This window comes from Mixophyes fleayi, chromosome 2, assembly GCF_038048845.1.
Source record: "Mixophyes fleayi isolate aMixFle1 chromosome 2, aMixFle1.hap1, whole genome shotgun sequence".
In the NCBI taxonomy this organism is placed as follows: domain Eukaryota; kingdom Metazoa; phylum Chordata; class Amphibia; order Anura; family Limnodynastidae; genus Mixophyes; species Mixophyes fleayi.
The window spans coordinates 303,783,849-303,801,785 of NC_134403.1; the positions used below are offsets into that span (position 1 = coordinate 303,783,849).

At 41.0% G+C, this 17,937-nt stretch overlaps 1 protein-coding gene across 1 annotated transcript in view; it reads left to right on the plus strand.

Moving 5' to 3' along the window:
• LOC142139953 (arylsulfatase H-like) overlaps positions 1–17,937 on the plus strand; it is a 49,131-nt gene that overhangs the window by 13,600 nt on the left and 17,594 nt on the right. Inside the window, exons 5-6 of the mRNA XM_075197820.1 lie at positions 10,926–11,062; positions 16,154–16,288. Of these exons, the coding sequence (XP_075053921.1) occupies positions 10,926–11,062; positions 16,154–16,288 (272 nt within the window). The remainder of the gene's footprint in view (positions 1–10,925; positions 11,063–16,153; positions 16,289–17,937) is intronic.

Below are 17,937 nucleotides of genomic sequence, written 5' to 3' on the forward strand. Positions count from 1 at the left end.
CAGAACATTTATCTATTCTGTATGAAACGTGCAATAAGTATCATAGGGGAATATGTACCTGGGATTTTCACCAATATGATAACACTACTTTTTGAACAAACCTTTGCTTTTACAAAGGGAAATTTTTATTTTAGTACACACTAACAAACTAGAATTGTTAAACATTATAATAGAAACCTAATATATATGGTGTCTTATATAAAACTGACACTAGTTGCATTCACAAATATGTATGTATAAATGTCCATACTTAATACAGAGTAGTTTGACATTCTACTTACATTTACTGTGCAGCTGAGTGGAGGGGAGGGGGGGGGGGGCAAGCACTGTTAGGAACCCCTCCAGCCGGCACAACACAACCCGGAGTCTACTCTGCCAGTCAGGTGTTCACTGGAGCCCCTGATGGTGGGGACAGACTGGGCTGCAGACTGACAGAGGGTCGTGAAGTGTGTACCGGCTGGGGAGAACCCAGGCAAGAAGAGTCAGGTCCACGCAGAGGTCAAAGGCCGGCAGCAGGTAACAGTAATGATGAACAAGCTGAGGTCAGAGGTCACAGGCAAAGTAGCAGAACGGGTAAACAAGCCAAGGATCAGGGTCACAGGAAACACAAGCGAAGTCCAATACGAAGCCAAGGGTCATACACGGGAAGTCAAACGTAGATACAGGATACAGGAACTGGAACAAGCAGGTCAGCAGACTGGAGCACAGAAGCTATAACCGGCAATGAGGCAGCAGACCTCATTGCCTTAAGTACAGACACAGACCAATCAGCAGTTGAACACACTCCTGCAGGCTAATTTACTAGTATCCAGCAGGGCCAATCAGGGCTTGCCCCTGACCTACACAGTTGCAGGCTAATGCCTGTTAATAAGCCTAATCAGCCCACAGGCTGCCTGCTATGCGCATGCGCCCGGCTACCAGCACCGCCGGGACGCAGCGCTAGTGTACTAGCGTCTGGCCGTTGCCCTGGTAACGGCCGGACAGGAAGAGGAAATGACGTCCCGGTCGTCAAGGTGACGGCCGGGACGCTGGGGCGCATGAGAAGCGAGCCGCGGCGGCTGTGAGTACCGCCGCGGCTCGTGACAAGCACTATAAACTTTGGTAGTTGTGAGCCCCCCTTCCACCATTAAGCTTGGGCCTCACTATGCTACTTGCTTGTTATTCGTAGGGAAGAGTCACCAGGATCTGCCGGTAACATCTGTCTCATAGCACTCTGCAGGAACAATACAAAGAGTTTCATGTGTATGGGCAGCACGGTTGGCTAAGTGGATAGCACTTTTGCCTCACAGCACTGGGGTCATGAGTTAAATTCCCGACCATGGCCATATCTGTGTGGAGTCTGTATGTTCTCCCCGTGTTTGCGCGGGTTTCCTCCGGGTGCTCTGGTTTCCTCCCACACTCCAAAAACATACTAGTAGGTTAATTGGCTGCTATCCAATTGTCTCTCTGTCTGTATGAGTGTTTATGTTAGGAAATTTAGACTGTAAGCTCCAATGGGGCAGTGAATGATGTGAATGAGTCAGTACAGCGCTGCGGAATAAGTGGCGCTATATAAATAAATGATGATGATGTTTACACTGTTAATAAATTGGCAGATTTGCTGGGCCCTTTCACTCTGTGTCACTCTAAGTGGCTTGCCACCAAATGAACAAACCTAGTGGATGGTGAGTTCCCAAGCAGTCAGTGAATGGAAAAGAATCATCTTATCATCGCCATTTATTTATATAGTGCCACCAATTCTACAGCACTGTACAGAGAATATTTTTTGATCATTCATATCACCCCATGCCCCATTGGAGTTCACATAAACATAGAAAACAGTTGATCCAGCACTATCATTGTGGGGAGTTGGAGATTTGACATACAGTACATTAGACACCAATTTGGCAATCCAGCCATGTGCAAGCCACCATATTGAAGGTTCTACCATACACCAGCCCCAAGGTTGGAAGTCTTCATTGCTTAGTATTCAACAGAATGGGCTCTGCTTTGTATAATAGTCACCAACAAGACTGGTGTTTTCATCACTGATTAGAAGGTTGTAAGTGGTTTCTGATGACAGCCATGGCTGAATGTAACTTGTATTCTGTCCAGCATCCAATTTTCCTATTCTATCTGACTATTGTAATGGAATCCAAGATTCCCAAGAGACATACTTGCACACTACAGCTGCTACTGCTAGAGATGATACTTCTATACAGAAGGGGACCAGGAAAAGTAAACATAGTTTTAAATGTCTGTAAAGCAAGCGTTTGCAAAAGGAACCAAGTAAGACAGCCAGCATCACTAAATTCATGATAGCTATGTTGGCATTGGATGTGCGTCCAATTTCTGCAATCAATGCATCAGATTTTAGCAGATTAGTTGAGGTTATGTGTCCACGCAACCAAATTAAATCTCGATTCCATTGCTCCCCAACAGTAGTTCCTCAGCTGTACCGGTAGCTTAAAGGAAAAGTAATTTGGTCCCTTAAAAATGCCATTGTACTGACTATCCCCTTAACTACGGATTTGTGGACAAGCGGTACTGGTCAAACAAAATACTACATATTGTGTAATGTGTATCTTCTTTTGTAAAATTAAAATGTAATTATTAATATAGTATGCCAGCACTACATCGTATTAGAAAAATGTTTCCATGATCAAGTAAAGCCGCACAGACCAGCCGCCATAGCCAAAAACCCTTCTGTGAAGGAACACAGCTGCTGTATGGCTAACCTTTAAGTGTGGAGTGAAGAGACTGCAGCCCCAGATGGAACAGAAAGAGGCGTCTGTAACACTTCCGCAGCCCCATTCATTCTTGCCTCAAATGTGGAGCAGTGAGACCAAGCAGCTTAAGTTTTCTCCGAGTGGCTTCAGTGTCCTTAGCTCCTCTGTGATTGAATGAAACTGGGTCAGCCGGTTTAACAAATCAAGTTCCTGGTGGGAATACCAAAGCATTATCTGTGTGGAGATTGTATGTCCTCACAGTGTTTGGGTGGGTTTCCTCCATGTGCTCTGGTTTTCTCCCACACTTCAAAAACTTACTAGTAGGTTGATTGGCTGCTGAAAAAATTAACTCTAGTCTGTCTGCATGTGTAAGGGACTTTAGACTGTAAGCTCCAATGGGGCTAAGACAGCAGACCAACTAGAGCTGTCAGGGACATTCAAATCTAACAATCAACCTTTCATTCCAGCTGGGCACACATCATAAGTAGGGGTGTGCACCGGCCACTTTTAGTGTTTTGTGTTTTGGGTTCTGATATGTTTTGCCAAAACACCTGACGAAAGGTTTTGGTTCTGATTTAAGGTTTTGGGTTCTGATTTATTTTAAAAAAAGCATAAAAAGTGCTAAAATCCAGTTTTTTTGGTTTCTTTTCACTCCTACGCTATTATTAACCTCAATAACATTCAATAACAATCATTTCCACAAATTTCCAGTCTATTCTGAACACCTCACACCTCACAATATGGTTTTTAGTCCAAAACGTTGCACCGAGGTAGCTTTCTGGACTGCGTAGTGGAGTGGGCCCGGTACCCAATTTGGTACCGGGGCCACAATACCTCCTCCAAATGGTCTCAATTCCACAGCACATATGGCTGCTCCTACATCCTCTGCAGCATATACAGGGTGTAGTTCGAGCGCGTCACTACCTCTTGTTTTCTATTATGACAGGGCATTTTACTTTTGTTTTAATTTGACAGCAATATTGAACTTCGTTTAATATGTAATACGCATCTATCTGGACTGCGTAGTGGAGTGCCCCGGTACCCAATTTGGTACCGGGGCCACAATACCTCCCTCAACTTGTCTCAATTCCACTGCACATATGGCTGCTCCTACATCCTCTGCAGCATATAGAGGGTGGAGTTCTAGCGCGTCAATACCTCTTGTTTTCGATCATGACAGTGCATTTTAATTATTTTTGGATTTGGCCCCAACACTGAATGTAGTTTAATATCTAATACGCAGCTATCTGGACTGCATAGTGGAGTGGCCCCGGTACCCAATTTGGTACCAGGGCCACAATACCTCCTCCAACTGGTCTCAATTCCACTGCACATATGGTTGCTCCTACCTCCTCCAACTGGTCTGAATTCCACTGCACAGATGGCGGACACCGGATGCACGTCTAACACCAACATAGCTGTTAAGGCCGCAGTTATTTTTTGGTACAGCAGCAACAGAGAACGTAGTTTGACTTTTAAATAGCAGTACCTATTATTTTTGGGTACAGCAGCAACAGAGAACGTAGTTTGACTTTTAAATAGCAGTACCTATTATTTTTGGGTACAGCAGCAACAGAGAACGTAGTTTGACTTTTAAATAGCAGTACCTAGTATTTTTTAGGTACAGCAGCAACAGAGAACATAGTTTGACTTTTAAATAGCAGTACCTAGTATTTTTTAGGTACAGCAGCAACAGAGAACGTAGTTTGACTTTTAAATAGCAGTACCTAGTATTTTTTGGTACAGCAGCAACAGTGAACGTAGTTTGACTTTGAAATATCAGTACCTAGTATTTTTAAACTAATTTTTTTATGGTTTTTTTCAATTATTTTTGTATAATTTTGAATAAATTTGAAATAACTATGCCCTTAGCAGAACAGAGCACAGGACACAGGCAGCACCACTGGACTCAGTAGGACAGAGCACAGGACACAGCACCACTGGATTCAGCAGGACAGAGCACAGGGCAAAAGCACCAAAAGCATCAGTCCATGAAGAAATCAACTGGCTTTTGTCTTGAAGGTTACCATTTTCAATGCCTTTAGTAGTACAACCTGACAAACTAACAAACACAGAAACAGCTAGTTGAGGGCAAGTTGGTAGCCTGCTTTCCTTCCTTTGCGATTTCTAATAGAAAACATTTGGTAATATTTGTCATATGTGCACAACTTTCTAGAAAGTCCTGCTCTTTCCTCATCAACCTTTTTTTGGATATTTGCACGTATGTCGTTTTATTTAATGAAAAGAATGACAACTTTTTCTTTAATGTTTTCATTAACTGTTCATTAGACATGAAATTGTCATCAGAAACACTCATTTCCTCAAAACTTGAGTATAGGAATGTTTTATTGATATTATATTCACAGCTCAAAAAATTATCTTCACTGGGGTCTTTTTCTTTGTCACTAGCACCACATTTTCACAGAGAAGACTGTTTTGTTTCTGACGATCAGTTTAATTCTGGTCAGCTGGTATTAAAGCGTCCTGTTCCCTTCATTTTAAGAGTCGTTGGTCTTTCATAGATTTGGATGTACTCACCATACATTTAGACATTGGATACACTAGAGCAACAGTGTTGTTTTGGTGGGATGTACTTATTTGAGGAACAGAGAATTGGTTCTGAAAACATAGTTGATGTCACTAGAATATCAGAATGTTGATATGTATCTGTAAAAGAAATAGCCTCTGCCTCTTTTTTGGAGCCATTGTTCTGGGAAGTCTCTTTCCTGGAAGGTTTCAGCAACATTGAATGAACACTTTTAAAGATAATTGTGACATCTTTTCCTTTCCCGATTCTTAGTGAAACTATACAGCTTGCAAATGTATAATTTCCTGATGAGATGGACTTGGATGGGAGGCGTACTAGTCCTGACCTTTTAACAGGTTTTTGGGCTACAAACGTTACACATACTGAAGCAATCGGAAGATGCTGTGTTTTCACAGGCTTAAAGTTGCTATCATAGTCATATTAGGGACAGTTCTAACATAAACATATAAACAATACCTCAACAGTACTGCTTTATACAGATTTCAGTTTTGGCAATCAAATTGAGGATGTAGTTACAGTTAGATGTGAGTGTAAATGGATGGACAGGATGTGTTGTCTAAGGAGAATAGGATGCAGCTTATTGTGTCCTGATTTAATTTGTCTTTTACTTGGCAATTTTGGAAGGTGTGTAAGAATGATAAACATAATAGTAATACAGAAACATAATACGAGTCAGTTAAAAATAAATACCAGAACAAATACACATGTTTACACTTTAGTCAAAGTAGGAGAACTAAAGAGTATCTATATTTTTAAGGGGTTCTCAAGTAAAAACAATAAACAGCCCATTCCCTTATCTATCCAGTGGCCCAGCGCTGATTGATTGGCGTGTACATTATCTGAACACCTCTACGCTCCCAGCCTCCATGGTGATGGAATTGAGTGGTCTATATACCCGTGCTTCCAAGCAGCTTTCCTTCCTGTCTAAACACTTTAATGTTTAGTTGTTAGTGTCAGTTAATGAAAGATGTAGAGTAGACCATCTTTAGACTTCACCATAAGCCTGTATTATTCTCCATATGCCTTCTGTCACTGTCATGGAAATAAAAGTCTGCCAGAAAAGGAATCTCTTTGTGTTGTCATGTCACTAAATTGGAGGTGATAAAAAGGGTTCACATGTTCCAACTAGGTGTTCCCACAGTTCAGTGTTTGCTGCATATATTTCCTGCCCTGTTCAATTGATAATTTAGGAACAGAGTCTATTTATTTTTCTACCTACTTGTTTTGCCACCACTGAAAGTCATTGGCTGTGTGAAACTGTAGAGGTTGGGACAACGCATGGGCCACTAAGAAGCTATAATCACAGAGATTGCAGTTTCTTATTGGTCCCGCCCCCCCCAACACACACACACATACCTCCTGTATGTTGTAATAAAATATTGGTGACCTTCATATATTTATGGATGCTGACCCACTGACATTAAGGATCCCCGGGAAAAACTTTCAGCAGTTACCAAGGTTCTAAAAAAGGGGAATCAATGAGTCTGTAAGAATTAGAGATGCTCACTGACCCCCGTGTTTTGGTTTTGGTTTTAGATCTGGACTACCTACGGGTTTTGGTTTTGCCAAAACCGCCCTTGCGTGTTTTGGTTTGCTATTTTTTTCAAAATTAATTTTTTGGGGTTAAAATCACATGTAGGTATTATTTTTGCACCTACATTATTATTAACCTTACTAACATTAATTTCCACTAATTTCCATTCAATTTTGACCAACTCACAGGTCACAATATTATTTTCATACACTTTCAAAAAAAGATTGCAGCAGTTCTTGCCAGTGATAAGAGAGAGGCCATTTTCATGCCTGGACATAAGACCAAAAATCCACCTCTTAAGTGTGGGATTATTTTTACACAAATCCTGACAACAGTTGTCTAGCGATTTGTAGCGTTTTTAAAGCCACATTCAGTAGAGGTAGGAACCTTAACCATCTAGGATCCTCATCCATGTTACGGCATTTGAAGCGAGTTAATGGAAAGCTGTTGGGAAAATCAGAAACTTATGTTAAAAAAATAACAACAAGCAGTCCAGCATCATCTACCTCCCTTCTCTCATCAAGATCCCAGAACCTGCAATCTACACCCCCCACACCTTCATCATCAATATCCCCAGAAGTGATGTGAGTTAGTCCTGCATCCAAGTTCCTAATTCTAGATGACTCCTCCACTAACCATGATTCCTCTGAAGAATTATTGATCGCTAGTCCCGCTGCTGCTGCTGGGGGTGGATCTTCAACCCAGATGAAGACTCCTAGTAGTTTACAACAATTAACTGTTAAACAATCCTTTTCTAGAGGAAGAAAGTAAGAAAGCTGTCACCCAGTCGCAAAGCGGATCACAGACGCCATGGATACTATGCTAGTATTAGATCTGCGTCCAATGTCCACTATTAATGCAGCTGGATTTATACAGTTACTTGAGGTCTTCTGTCCCTATTACCAAATTCCATCACGACACCATTTTACTAGAAAAGCTATTCCTCACCTTTACCAGAAGGTTCATAAAAATGTAATTATTGGGCTACAAAATGCCATTCTACCCACTGTACACTTAACCACAGATATGAGGACAAGCGGAAATGGGCAAACTAAAGATTATATGACTGTGACAGCCCACTGGGTTGGTGATTCGCCTTCACCAGCAGGAACAGCAGCAGCATATACCCAAGTATGTCACATTTTTCAGAAGTATGCTACTCTGTGTATCAGCGGCTTCAGTTAAGAGGCATACAGTTGACAATCTGTTGTAAGTAAGGGATGTCATTGCAACATGGCTAATCCTGCTTGGACTCTACTGAGGATATGTGATTTCTGATAACGACACCAATATTCTTAGAGCAATACAGTGGGGAGGAATTCCATTGCATTTCCTGTTTTGCTCACACAATCAACTTGGTGTTACAGAACTTTTAAAAAATGACAATGACATGCAAGAGATGCTGTTTGTGTCCCGCAAAATTTAGGGTCATTTTCGGGATTCTGCAACAGCATGTAGGAGAATGCAGCAGCTGCAAGAAGACTAGCATTTGAGTGGAATGTACTTTAGTCCAGTGAAGTAGTCACCTGTGAAGAGAGTGCAGACACGGTTAGCTTGAGTCAAGTGATTGCCTTAATTATACTTTTTGAGAAGCAGCTAGAGAAATTTTGCAGATGAAATAAAACAAAGTAAATCTGCTAACTATATTGTAATTGTAGAGTAAGTACTTAATTCTTTTCCCCGGGATCCAAGAGCTATCAACATCTTGTAATGACGTCTACTCCTTCAGTTTCTCGGGCAACTTCTTGTCGGAAAAAACTTTGCTTTCCCAAGACACCCAGTGGTGATGCAGATGAGTCAGCACAACATTTTGATATTTGTTCAGCTCTAAAAGAATTGCCCAAAAATCATGACAGCTCTGCCATAAAATTAACTACAAATTCCATGAGGAAGTCCATTATCGGCAATTACATCAAAGTACACAGACTTCTGTGATGGTGGATTCCAGCAGGGATGAATTATTTATTATTGTTTGAGGAAGATGTACACAATGATGAGGGTGAATATGATGACAGTGTAGATAGCAGGTGATGAAATCTAGCTAAGAGAAGGGAGCTAGCTGATGCTGGTATGTCTGGCAATATTTTGGGTAGAATGGCATGTTGGCAATTTTATGTTTTTCTACAGGTTTAGGTTTTTTTTCTTTAAAAAGGTACAAGCTTTTTATTTACATGTTGGCACCAGTCTTGATGATAGGGATGCCTGTATGTCATCTGCTAAAGCCTATGTTAAAGACTGAGGTGCATAGTGTTTTTACAGTGAGGGAAACCAAAATGTAAAAAAACACAATTTTCCTTGGTAAATTAAAAAACACCTGTAATCAAGGCTAAGTTAAATGGGGTAGGGACTGATGTGAGCTAACATAACTTATAACTATATCTTATAACTATCTACATAAGTAACATAACTTATAATGGTTTCTGTTTAGTTCTCATCTGCTCTGTACAGCGCAGCGCAATTACTGGCGCTATATAATTAGCTGCTGCAGATGAGGATGATGACAGGAGATGCTGTCTGTGGCTGGAAAGATTTCTGGACTTTACCGCCATTCTCCAACAGCATGTAGGAGATTGCAGTTGCTACCACAATAATACAATTTGCCATGTCACCAACTGAAGCAAAATGTGGCAACAATGTCGAATTCCACCCTTTGGATGCTTAAGTGGGTGGAGGAATAGCGAAAGGCCATCCACGCTTACTCTACACAACATGGGAAAAAGTGGGAATGTATTTTAGTCCAGCGCAGTGGAGAATAATTTCACTGTTTATCTATGGTCCTGCAAGTAATTTAAAAAGTCTACTGTAAAGTGAGTTGAGCACAGCTACATTGATTCCCATAATTAGACTTTTGGAAAAAAAATTGTGAATATCAGACATGTAGATCAAGTACTTTATTCGCTTCGCCTGGATCTAAAAGTTATCATCATTTTTGAATATGATCACTAAATTTTGGCTACTGTGCTTGACCCTAGGTTTAAAAGTTATGTGTTATATTTATTTCCAAATGACACATATCTCAAGAGATGCCATGAGTTGCTGGTCAGCCAGTTGAAAGCTCAAGTGGTACATGACACCACAAGGTATACTCCTTCAGTTTCTATTGTGACTACAGCTAGGAAAAAATTAGCTTTACCAAGAGACCCAGTGGTGGTGATACCTGAGTCTGGACAACATTTCAACATCTGCTCTGGTCTAAAAGAATTGCCCCAAAACTGTGACAGCTTTGGCTTAATATGTACTACAAATTCCATGAGAAAGTCCTTTGCTGGCAATTATACCAAAGTACAGAGACTTCTTTAATATAGTCTTACAGCATGGAATAATTAATATTGTGTGAGCAACAATGATGTACACGCTGATGAGGATGGTGAGATGTAGCTAAGAGAAGGAAGCTAGCTAGTTCTTTATCCAATTTCCTCTGAATCTACTTCCCTCAGTACATATCATCGTGTTCTAGTACTTTTCTTCCTTTGAAGAATGTAACCCTCCTGTACCTTGTTAAAAAACCCTTCATAATTATATATTTCAAAGTTTATTTTTTGTCCCTCCTTTCCCTTTTGTTTCTGTGTAGGCAATGACACTGAGACTGAAGAGTGACAAGAACACTGTTGATAACCCTTCTGTTTCTCTGTGAGCAACAATGCCAGCCTATTACATTCTCATTCTCCTATTTCTGGGTGAGCTCTGGCACAGTACAATGTGATTGAAGACTTGGAAGAACACTGCCAACACTTCTCTTTCACTTGCATTAATAACGCTGCCTAACTGCACTGGAGACTGCTAAGAACCCTGCTATCCCTTCAATGTCTCTCTGTGAAGTGGCACTAGATCGCGGTGGAGGGCAGTATTTATACATTCTAAAACCCGCGAGATCCGATGACATCACAATGACATTTTGCCTCGTTTTGGAATCCGAATAGGTGCGTGAGTACTGAGCTGGCTCGGTACTCGGATTCCGGAAGTTTGGGCGGGTTCGGTTATCGGGGAACCGAGCCCACCCATCTCTAGTAAGACTGAAGTAAATGGGAGTGCTGCTTTCAAATAAAGTGATATCTTCCAGTTCTATTATTTCACGCTTCAATCACAAAACATTATATGTAATGGTAATAACAGATGTTATCCTACTGTATTTCAGAAACAAGGATGGACCATTTCTTCTCTTTGTATCATTTCTCCATATCCACACTCCTCATTATACTACCAAGGAGTTTAGAGGAAGAAGCAAACATGATTTGTATGGAGACAATGTAGAGGAAGTGGACTGGATGGTTGGTAAGGGTTCATATTGTTAATTGCTTCATCATAGTATTATTAGACACAAATGGGATTATTTAATAAAATGATGCTATGTGCAAATATGTGATACAACCTGTAGCAACTAGGCTGACCAGGCTGCAGCCTGGGGCGCTGGGTCCCGGGGGGGCGCAGTGCCGGGCACAGTAACATTTGTTGTCATACTCCAATTTTTTTTTTAATTACCTGTGATCGGCGCCTTCTTCTTTCAATCTCGAGGCCGCCCCTTAGTCTCTAGGGGGTGTCCCGACTGTCCGCAGATCCAATTAGGAGGCAGGCAGGCAGCTAACAGTAAATCCGAGGATGTTAGCTGTCCTGCCAGTGCGGGCGCGCTGTCACTTCTTAGTGTGGTCACGTGAGATTATCACATCTCACGTGACCACACTAAGCAGTGACAGCGCGCCCGCACTGACAGGACAGCTAACATCCTCGGATTACTGTTAGCTGTCTGTCAGAAGACAGAAGTTCCAGCGTCTGCAGAAAGGAGGAGCAGAAGACAGCCAGGTAAGTTCTGTCCAGAATATAAAGGAAGAGGATGTGATACAGGTGGCAACTGTGTAGGGGGAGGGGGGGGAGATTACTGGTGTGGGGAGGGGGTTAATGACTCAGCAGCAATGGGTTTGAAGAACTGCCTGGGGGGGATTGATGATTTTGTGTGTGTGGGGGGGGGAGTTAATTAACTACCTGCAGCAGGTTGATTATTGAGGTGGGGGGTGTAATGCACTGCCTGCAATGGGGTGATCAATTTGACTGGGGAGGGGGTTAATGAATTTCCTGCAGTGGGTTGAAGAATTGTGGGGGGGGGGAGCAATATATTGGCTGCAACAGGTTGATGAATTTACCTAGGGGGGGTTACTGAATTACCTGCAACTGTTGATGAACTAGCTAGCGGGGGATGGGTGTTAATGTATTGGCTATGGAGGGTTAATGGATTTGTTAAAGTGAGGTGATTAATTGGCTGGGGGATGGGTGAGCAAATAAGTGGTTGGGTGGGTGATGATATGAATGGGGTGTCACACTTTCTGGTGAGGGTTTACAAAAATGACTGTGGTAGGTGATGAAATAGCTTATGGGGGCCATGATCTCTGTATTGTGTGGCTGTGACGTGGATGCTCTCTGTAGTCTCAGTGGTCACTCATTAGAATGTTAAATACTAGACAGATGGGGCTGGTAGATGTTAGTGTATGATTATAAATAATTTTTAAATATTTTATTGTCTATATGTGCCTGTACTAGGGGGTTGTTTTATTTGGTCATAGTGGAGTGTTGTGTTTGTATCATTCAGGGTTTGTTAACATTTTGCACTATAATAAAATTTTTGCATATTTTTAATACAGGACTCCAAGTTTCCAGAATCCAGCCAGCTAGCAACAACGCTCCAAGGACAAGCAAGAGCTATATGCTGCAATATCAGGTAAGAAAATGGCGCAATTTGTCTAACTTTCACTGCGGAATCTTGCTGTAATGACATTTTAATATGTTTGCAGAATTAATTATGTTTTATGTATTAATATTGTACAATTGTGTGTGTGTGTGTATATATATATGTGTGTATATATATATATATATATATATATATATATATATAATACACACGCGCACAGTGGTGGAAGTGGGCTGGTATAGACTGTTATATGCCATACCGCCACTTCTACCGTCTTCATTGTAAAACTTTGACCACTGTTTATAAATTGGTGGTGGGTGGGGGGGGGGGGGCGGCAACGGTGTATTAGCCTAGGGCCCTGGGTAAAGGGCTGACTACTGAAAACAGAGCAGAGCTGAATTACATATTTTCTGCTTATTTGTCAAGAAATAATTAACTTTTTGTAACTAACAATATAGGGAGTACACCGTATTGCAATTCCTGTGTAACCAAACTTAAAGTTGTTCTTTTTTGATTACTGACTTGAAGCACTGAGAGACCTTTTATGTTCATAAATTGTTAGTAACGGGAATCAATATAGGGTTTCTAATGTCCGTCATTTGCAGTCATCAGTCTTAATCACTAAACCACCCAAACGTTGTATGACAAATCCAAATGAAATCTGATTATATTTGCTTTCTGACATGTCTAAATGGCATAAAAAAGGAACCAATAATGTAGTGTTACACTTGTGGGTTAGGGTAAGTAAATAAGCTCTTATTTTTTTTGAGAGGGGGAGAGGGAGAGCCCGGGGGACCATAACTGTGGAGGGAGGGGGGAGAGGGAGAGCCTGGGGGACCTAATCTGTGGAGAGAGAGGGGGGACCTGATCTGTGGAGAGAGAGGGGGGAAGAGGGGGACCTTAACTGTGGAAGGGGGGAGGAAGAGGGGGACATTAATTGTTGAAGGGGGTTAAGGGGGATCTTAATTGTGGAGGGGGAAGGGAGAGGGGGACCTAATTGTGGAGGGGGGGAGAGGGAGAAGGGGACCTTAACTGTGATTGGGAGGTGGAGGGGGACCTTAACTGTGATTGGGGGGGTGGAGGTGGACCTTAGCTGTGATTAGGGGGGGTGGAGGGGGACCTTAACTGTGATTGGGGGGGTGGAGGGGGACATTAACTGTGGGGGGAGAGAGGGGGACATTAACTGTGGGGGGGGGAGAAGGGGACATTAACTGTGGGGGGGGAGAGAAGGGGACATTAACTGTGGGAGGGAGGGGAACATTTACTGTGATTGCAGGAAGGGGAGAGGGGGACATTTACTGTGATGAGGGAGTGGGGGGAATGTACTGTGATGAGGGTTAGGGGGCGCATGTATGGCGAAGATGGAGGGGTGCATATGTATGGGGAGCGGGGCACATGTATGGGGAGGCCAGATTAATTAGTACTGGACCAAGGGGGGGAGGTGGGCCCCGTTAGATTAATTAGTACTGGGCCCCACAATTTCTGATTGCAGCCCTGAGGACATTGATTATGTTTCTTTGATAATTAATGCAGATAAGAAGGTGTTTGATCAAATGTCTTCCAAGATCCTTATATTTTTTTTCACATGCCCCGACATCTCTTTCATTGCCCACTCCTTATCTCTCACATTTATATCTATCACATTGGTGGCTCATGTCTCTTATTGCTGCCTCTCCATGTCTCTCTCATTGCTGCCCCCTCCATACTTCTCAAATTGCATAAAATTAATGGTGTTTAAATTTAATAAATAAGGCTTCTCCCCTTTTTCTTGTTGGCTCATACAGTACGGGCTGGGAGGTGGACCCCCATGTCGCCTTCTATATTAAGAGAGGGGCTCAGACATGTGTCCATTAGAATCTGGTTCTGTAGGTATGTGCATATAAGCACCTGTGCCTCTGATCAACTTTGCTATCAGCTTTGCACTTGCGCAATCATCTGTGGGCCACCGAAGAGTCCCTTTATATTAGTTCTTCACATACCAGTTTAGGGCGCCCCTGGCAGCAAATAAAACAAATGGATAAAAAGATGAGCAGGAGTGGAACATAAGTGTCTGTGTAAACCGGGAGCATATGCATATGCTGAACTGCACTGCTCTTAAGATGTGTACGGCTCAGCATATGGGAGTAAATACACTATTTTTAGTCTCTATTAGCGTAAATTCGCACTACAGATGGAAATTTTACTAAATTGTGCATTGCAAAAGAGAACCAGCATAATTAGCTAACATTTGCTAGGAATGTCCTGTTAATGTATAGTTGTGATATTTGAAAGAGAAATGTTTCAACTGGAGAGATCAAGAATCTTTCCCCTTCCCCCTTGTGCAGAACAGCAGACATATAAATGACATGGGGCCTGATTCATGTTTGAGCGATACTTGGAAGGAAATTTAGTGTTTAAAAAATCATGAACATGGGTGGAAATACGCTTTGTCTAAACAGACACACTTGACAGACTGCAGGATAAACACATGCATGTATGTATATAATAAAAGTTGACATCAAAACACATAAAACTTTGAATGTATCATAAATTAAAATAACAACTGTTAACAGCATAATATCTATATATAATATATATCTATCTACAACTATCTATCTATCTATCTATCTATCTATGTGTGTGTGCATATGTGTGTATATATATATAAATATATATATATATATATATATATATATATATATATATATATGTATATCTATATATCTATATATATATATATATATATATATATATATTTATAACAAGCACAGTCTTGAATCGTAAGATCAGTGGCACAGGTAATCTAGCCCTTATCTAGAACACAGGTCCGGGAGGGGGAAATGATTTATTTCAGAATTATTCACGCCTTAGTATTGTAAAGTAGGACTTGTAGTTTAAAAATGTTTTAAAGTGTTTAACTGTGGACCTACTACAGACTCACCCAGAAGCTTTAGGACACCACCACCAGACTCTCCCAAGGCACGTCTGCTGCACACTATAGGAAACTGATGTACTCTGCAAGATTTGTACATCAGTTTTCCAGTTTTCCTCTAACATGACCGCTTCCAACCAGTACAAAATTTCTGCTATAGAGTTTCACAATTACTTTGCTATTGTATTGTAAATAAGTGGGTAGTTTGGGAATAGAGTATTTTGTCCTGGGTGACAGGCGTCATGTTGGGGCATCTGGTAGCCTTACTCTGGGAATTTCAGCTAATTACAGTATATACATCACTTTGCCCTGGGGAGATCCAAGGGAAATATAAAGGCTCAACTCCCCCTCCAGACTCGGTGTTGGCCATAATTAGTGGCGAAACAAAGAAACAGATTTACTGCTCCAGGAAATCATATTTGCTTCCTATAGAGGTTAGCAAGGTGGAGTTTAAAGCCTTTTGGACAAAAGATCAGCACTGAGTCTCTGTTCATACCTGTTCTGTATGATTACATTTAAATCACCTATAAAATCTGTCTTGAATATGATGCATAGGACATATTCATGTACAATTTACCACCAAACACATTTTAGTTTCTCCGTCAAATCTAATGAATGAACATAAATAATATCTAAACCCTGCTGGGTACACAATTATTAATTCAAAGAGGACTCCCTCATAATGCCTAGTTGCCTAGTGTAACCTCACTTATAAATGTGGCTCAGGACACTGGTATTTTGCTGATCTCTAATTTTTCTTCTTTTACATTTGCAGGGGAAATACTGGATTCTATTGATCAGGAAGGTTTAGTTAATAACACACTTACCTATTTTGCTTCTGACCATGGTGGGTATTTGGAAGGCATGGAGGGTAGTCCTCATCTGAAAGGAAGCAATGGAATTTACAGAGGTGAGGACATGACATCCATTAGTCTTTGTATATGTTTATTGAATATGCTGTACAATTCTATACTGAAGTCACCAGTGGTTAGGCCTTGAGAATTTAGGCCTGTGTCAGAAATGGATTTAATTCACCATACATGGATCTTGAGCTAGGTGTCAGTGATCCCTATGGTAATTGTTTCATTTATACATAAAGGTAATAGAGATAATGCATGAAATTGCAAAGCAGGAATGCAACATTTATAATTTTTCCCTTTTCATACTCCACCATGAATTTCCTCTACTATGCATGTTCAAATACATTTACATATAGGTAATACTCCATGGTTCTGTGACAGTGGTCCTTGCTGTTCAGGAGGACACGCCTTCACCAGCACTACACTTCATTTCCCTTCCTTGACAACTGTGTGAGGGGGACTTTCAGACAGAGCTGTGTCAGTTTGTAACACAAGTGCTGAATGGGCAGAGACACAGGATGTTGGGTAATGTAAAAAAAAAGTAAACTTATCAGGAGTTACCCTTAGAACATATAATATTAACGATGAGCACTGTAGTCTTGATTTAATATGTGTTTGCCCAAGACCATAAGGTAATGTTTATTACCTCTCACATTGTCTGTCGTTTTACACTTACAATTGTCAGTTATAAGATATTATCAGAGTCTAGCAGGGCTATTTTCCTTATTAACCCCAACATATGTAGAACACATAGGGGCACATTCAATTGACGGCGGGATCGCCGAAAATCCCGCACTCCAAAAATATTACCGTTATCCTGCGTGAGAAAACCGTTAATACGGTAATTTACTTGCTGGATTTCAGCTTGTGGCTCAGGGAGCTGCGAGCTGAAATCCAGCGAGATATTACCGTATTAACGGTAATATTTTTGGAGCGCGGGATTTTCGGCGATCCCGCCGTCAATTGAATATGCCCCATAGAGTTAAATTGACCAAATATTGTTGTTGGTGGTTTTAAACTGCCACACATCGCCAGCGCTTTAGTACTCCAAACAACCACATTTACTATGGAGCGGTTTGAGGCTGTGATTTACAATGCCTGGTGATGTGTGCCGGATTGAAAACAGCTATCAAAACCACCAGGAAAAAGATAGGTTTTTCTACTTCTGATCGGATTGATGGCATCTACCCTTTCAGAACATAAGAGTTGGCACTATTAACATATACATTATAGGGGCAATTATTATTTATTGATTAAGGGGCAAAAGTAATTTTATAATTTCTTACGGGGCAAACTTTATTTTTTCATTATATTAAGGGGACACAATTATTGTGCTATATTATGGGGGCAGTATGTAATTCCACATTGTGCATCACAAATAATTATATCCCTACTTATTTATATATGCATATTTCCTCCATAATATAACACAATAATAGTGTCCTCTTAATATAATGAAGAATACCATTTGCCCCATAAGATAGTTAGAAATTAATGTTACCCCATAATTTATATGGTGTTTCCTCTTATGATTTGAATTACAAGCTAGTTCAATCAGCATGCGGTTTGAGCAATCTCGCCTCTCTTTTTCTGGCTGTATTTCTAGCGGTTTGTCAAACAGCGACTTAGTAAATCTGGCTGTTTTGTATTTTGATAATGTTAAATATCGGTATGGTGATCTGTAATGTAGTGGTTTGTA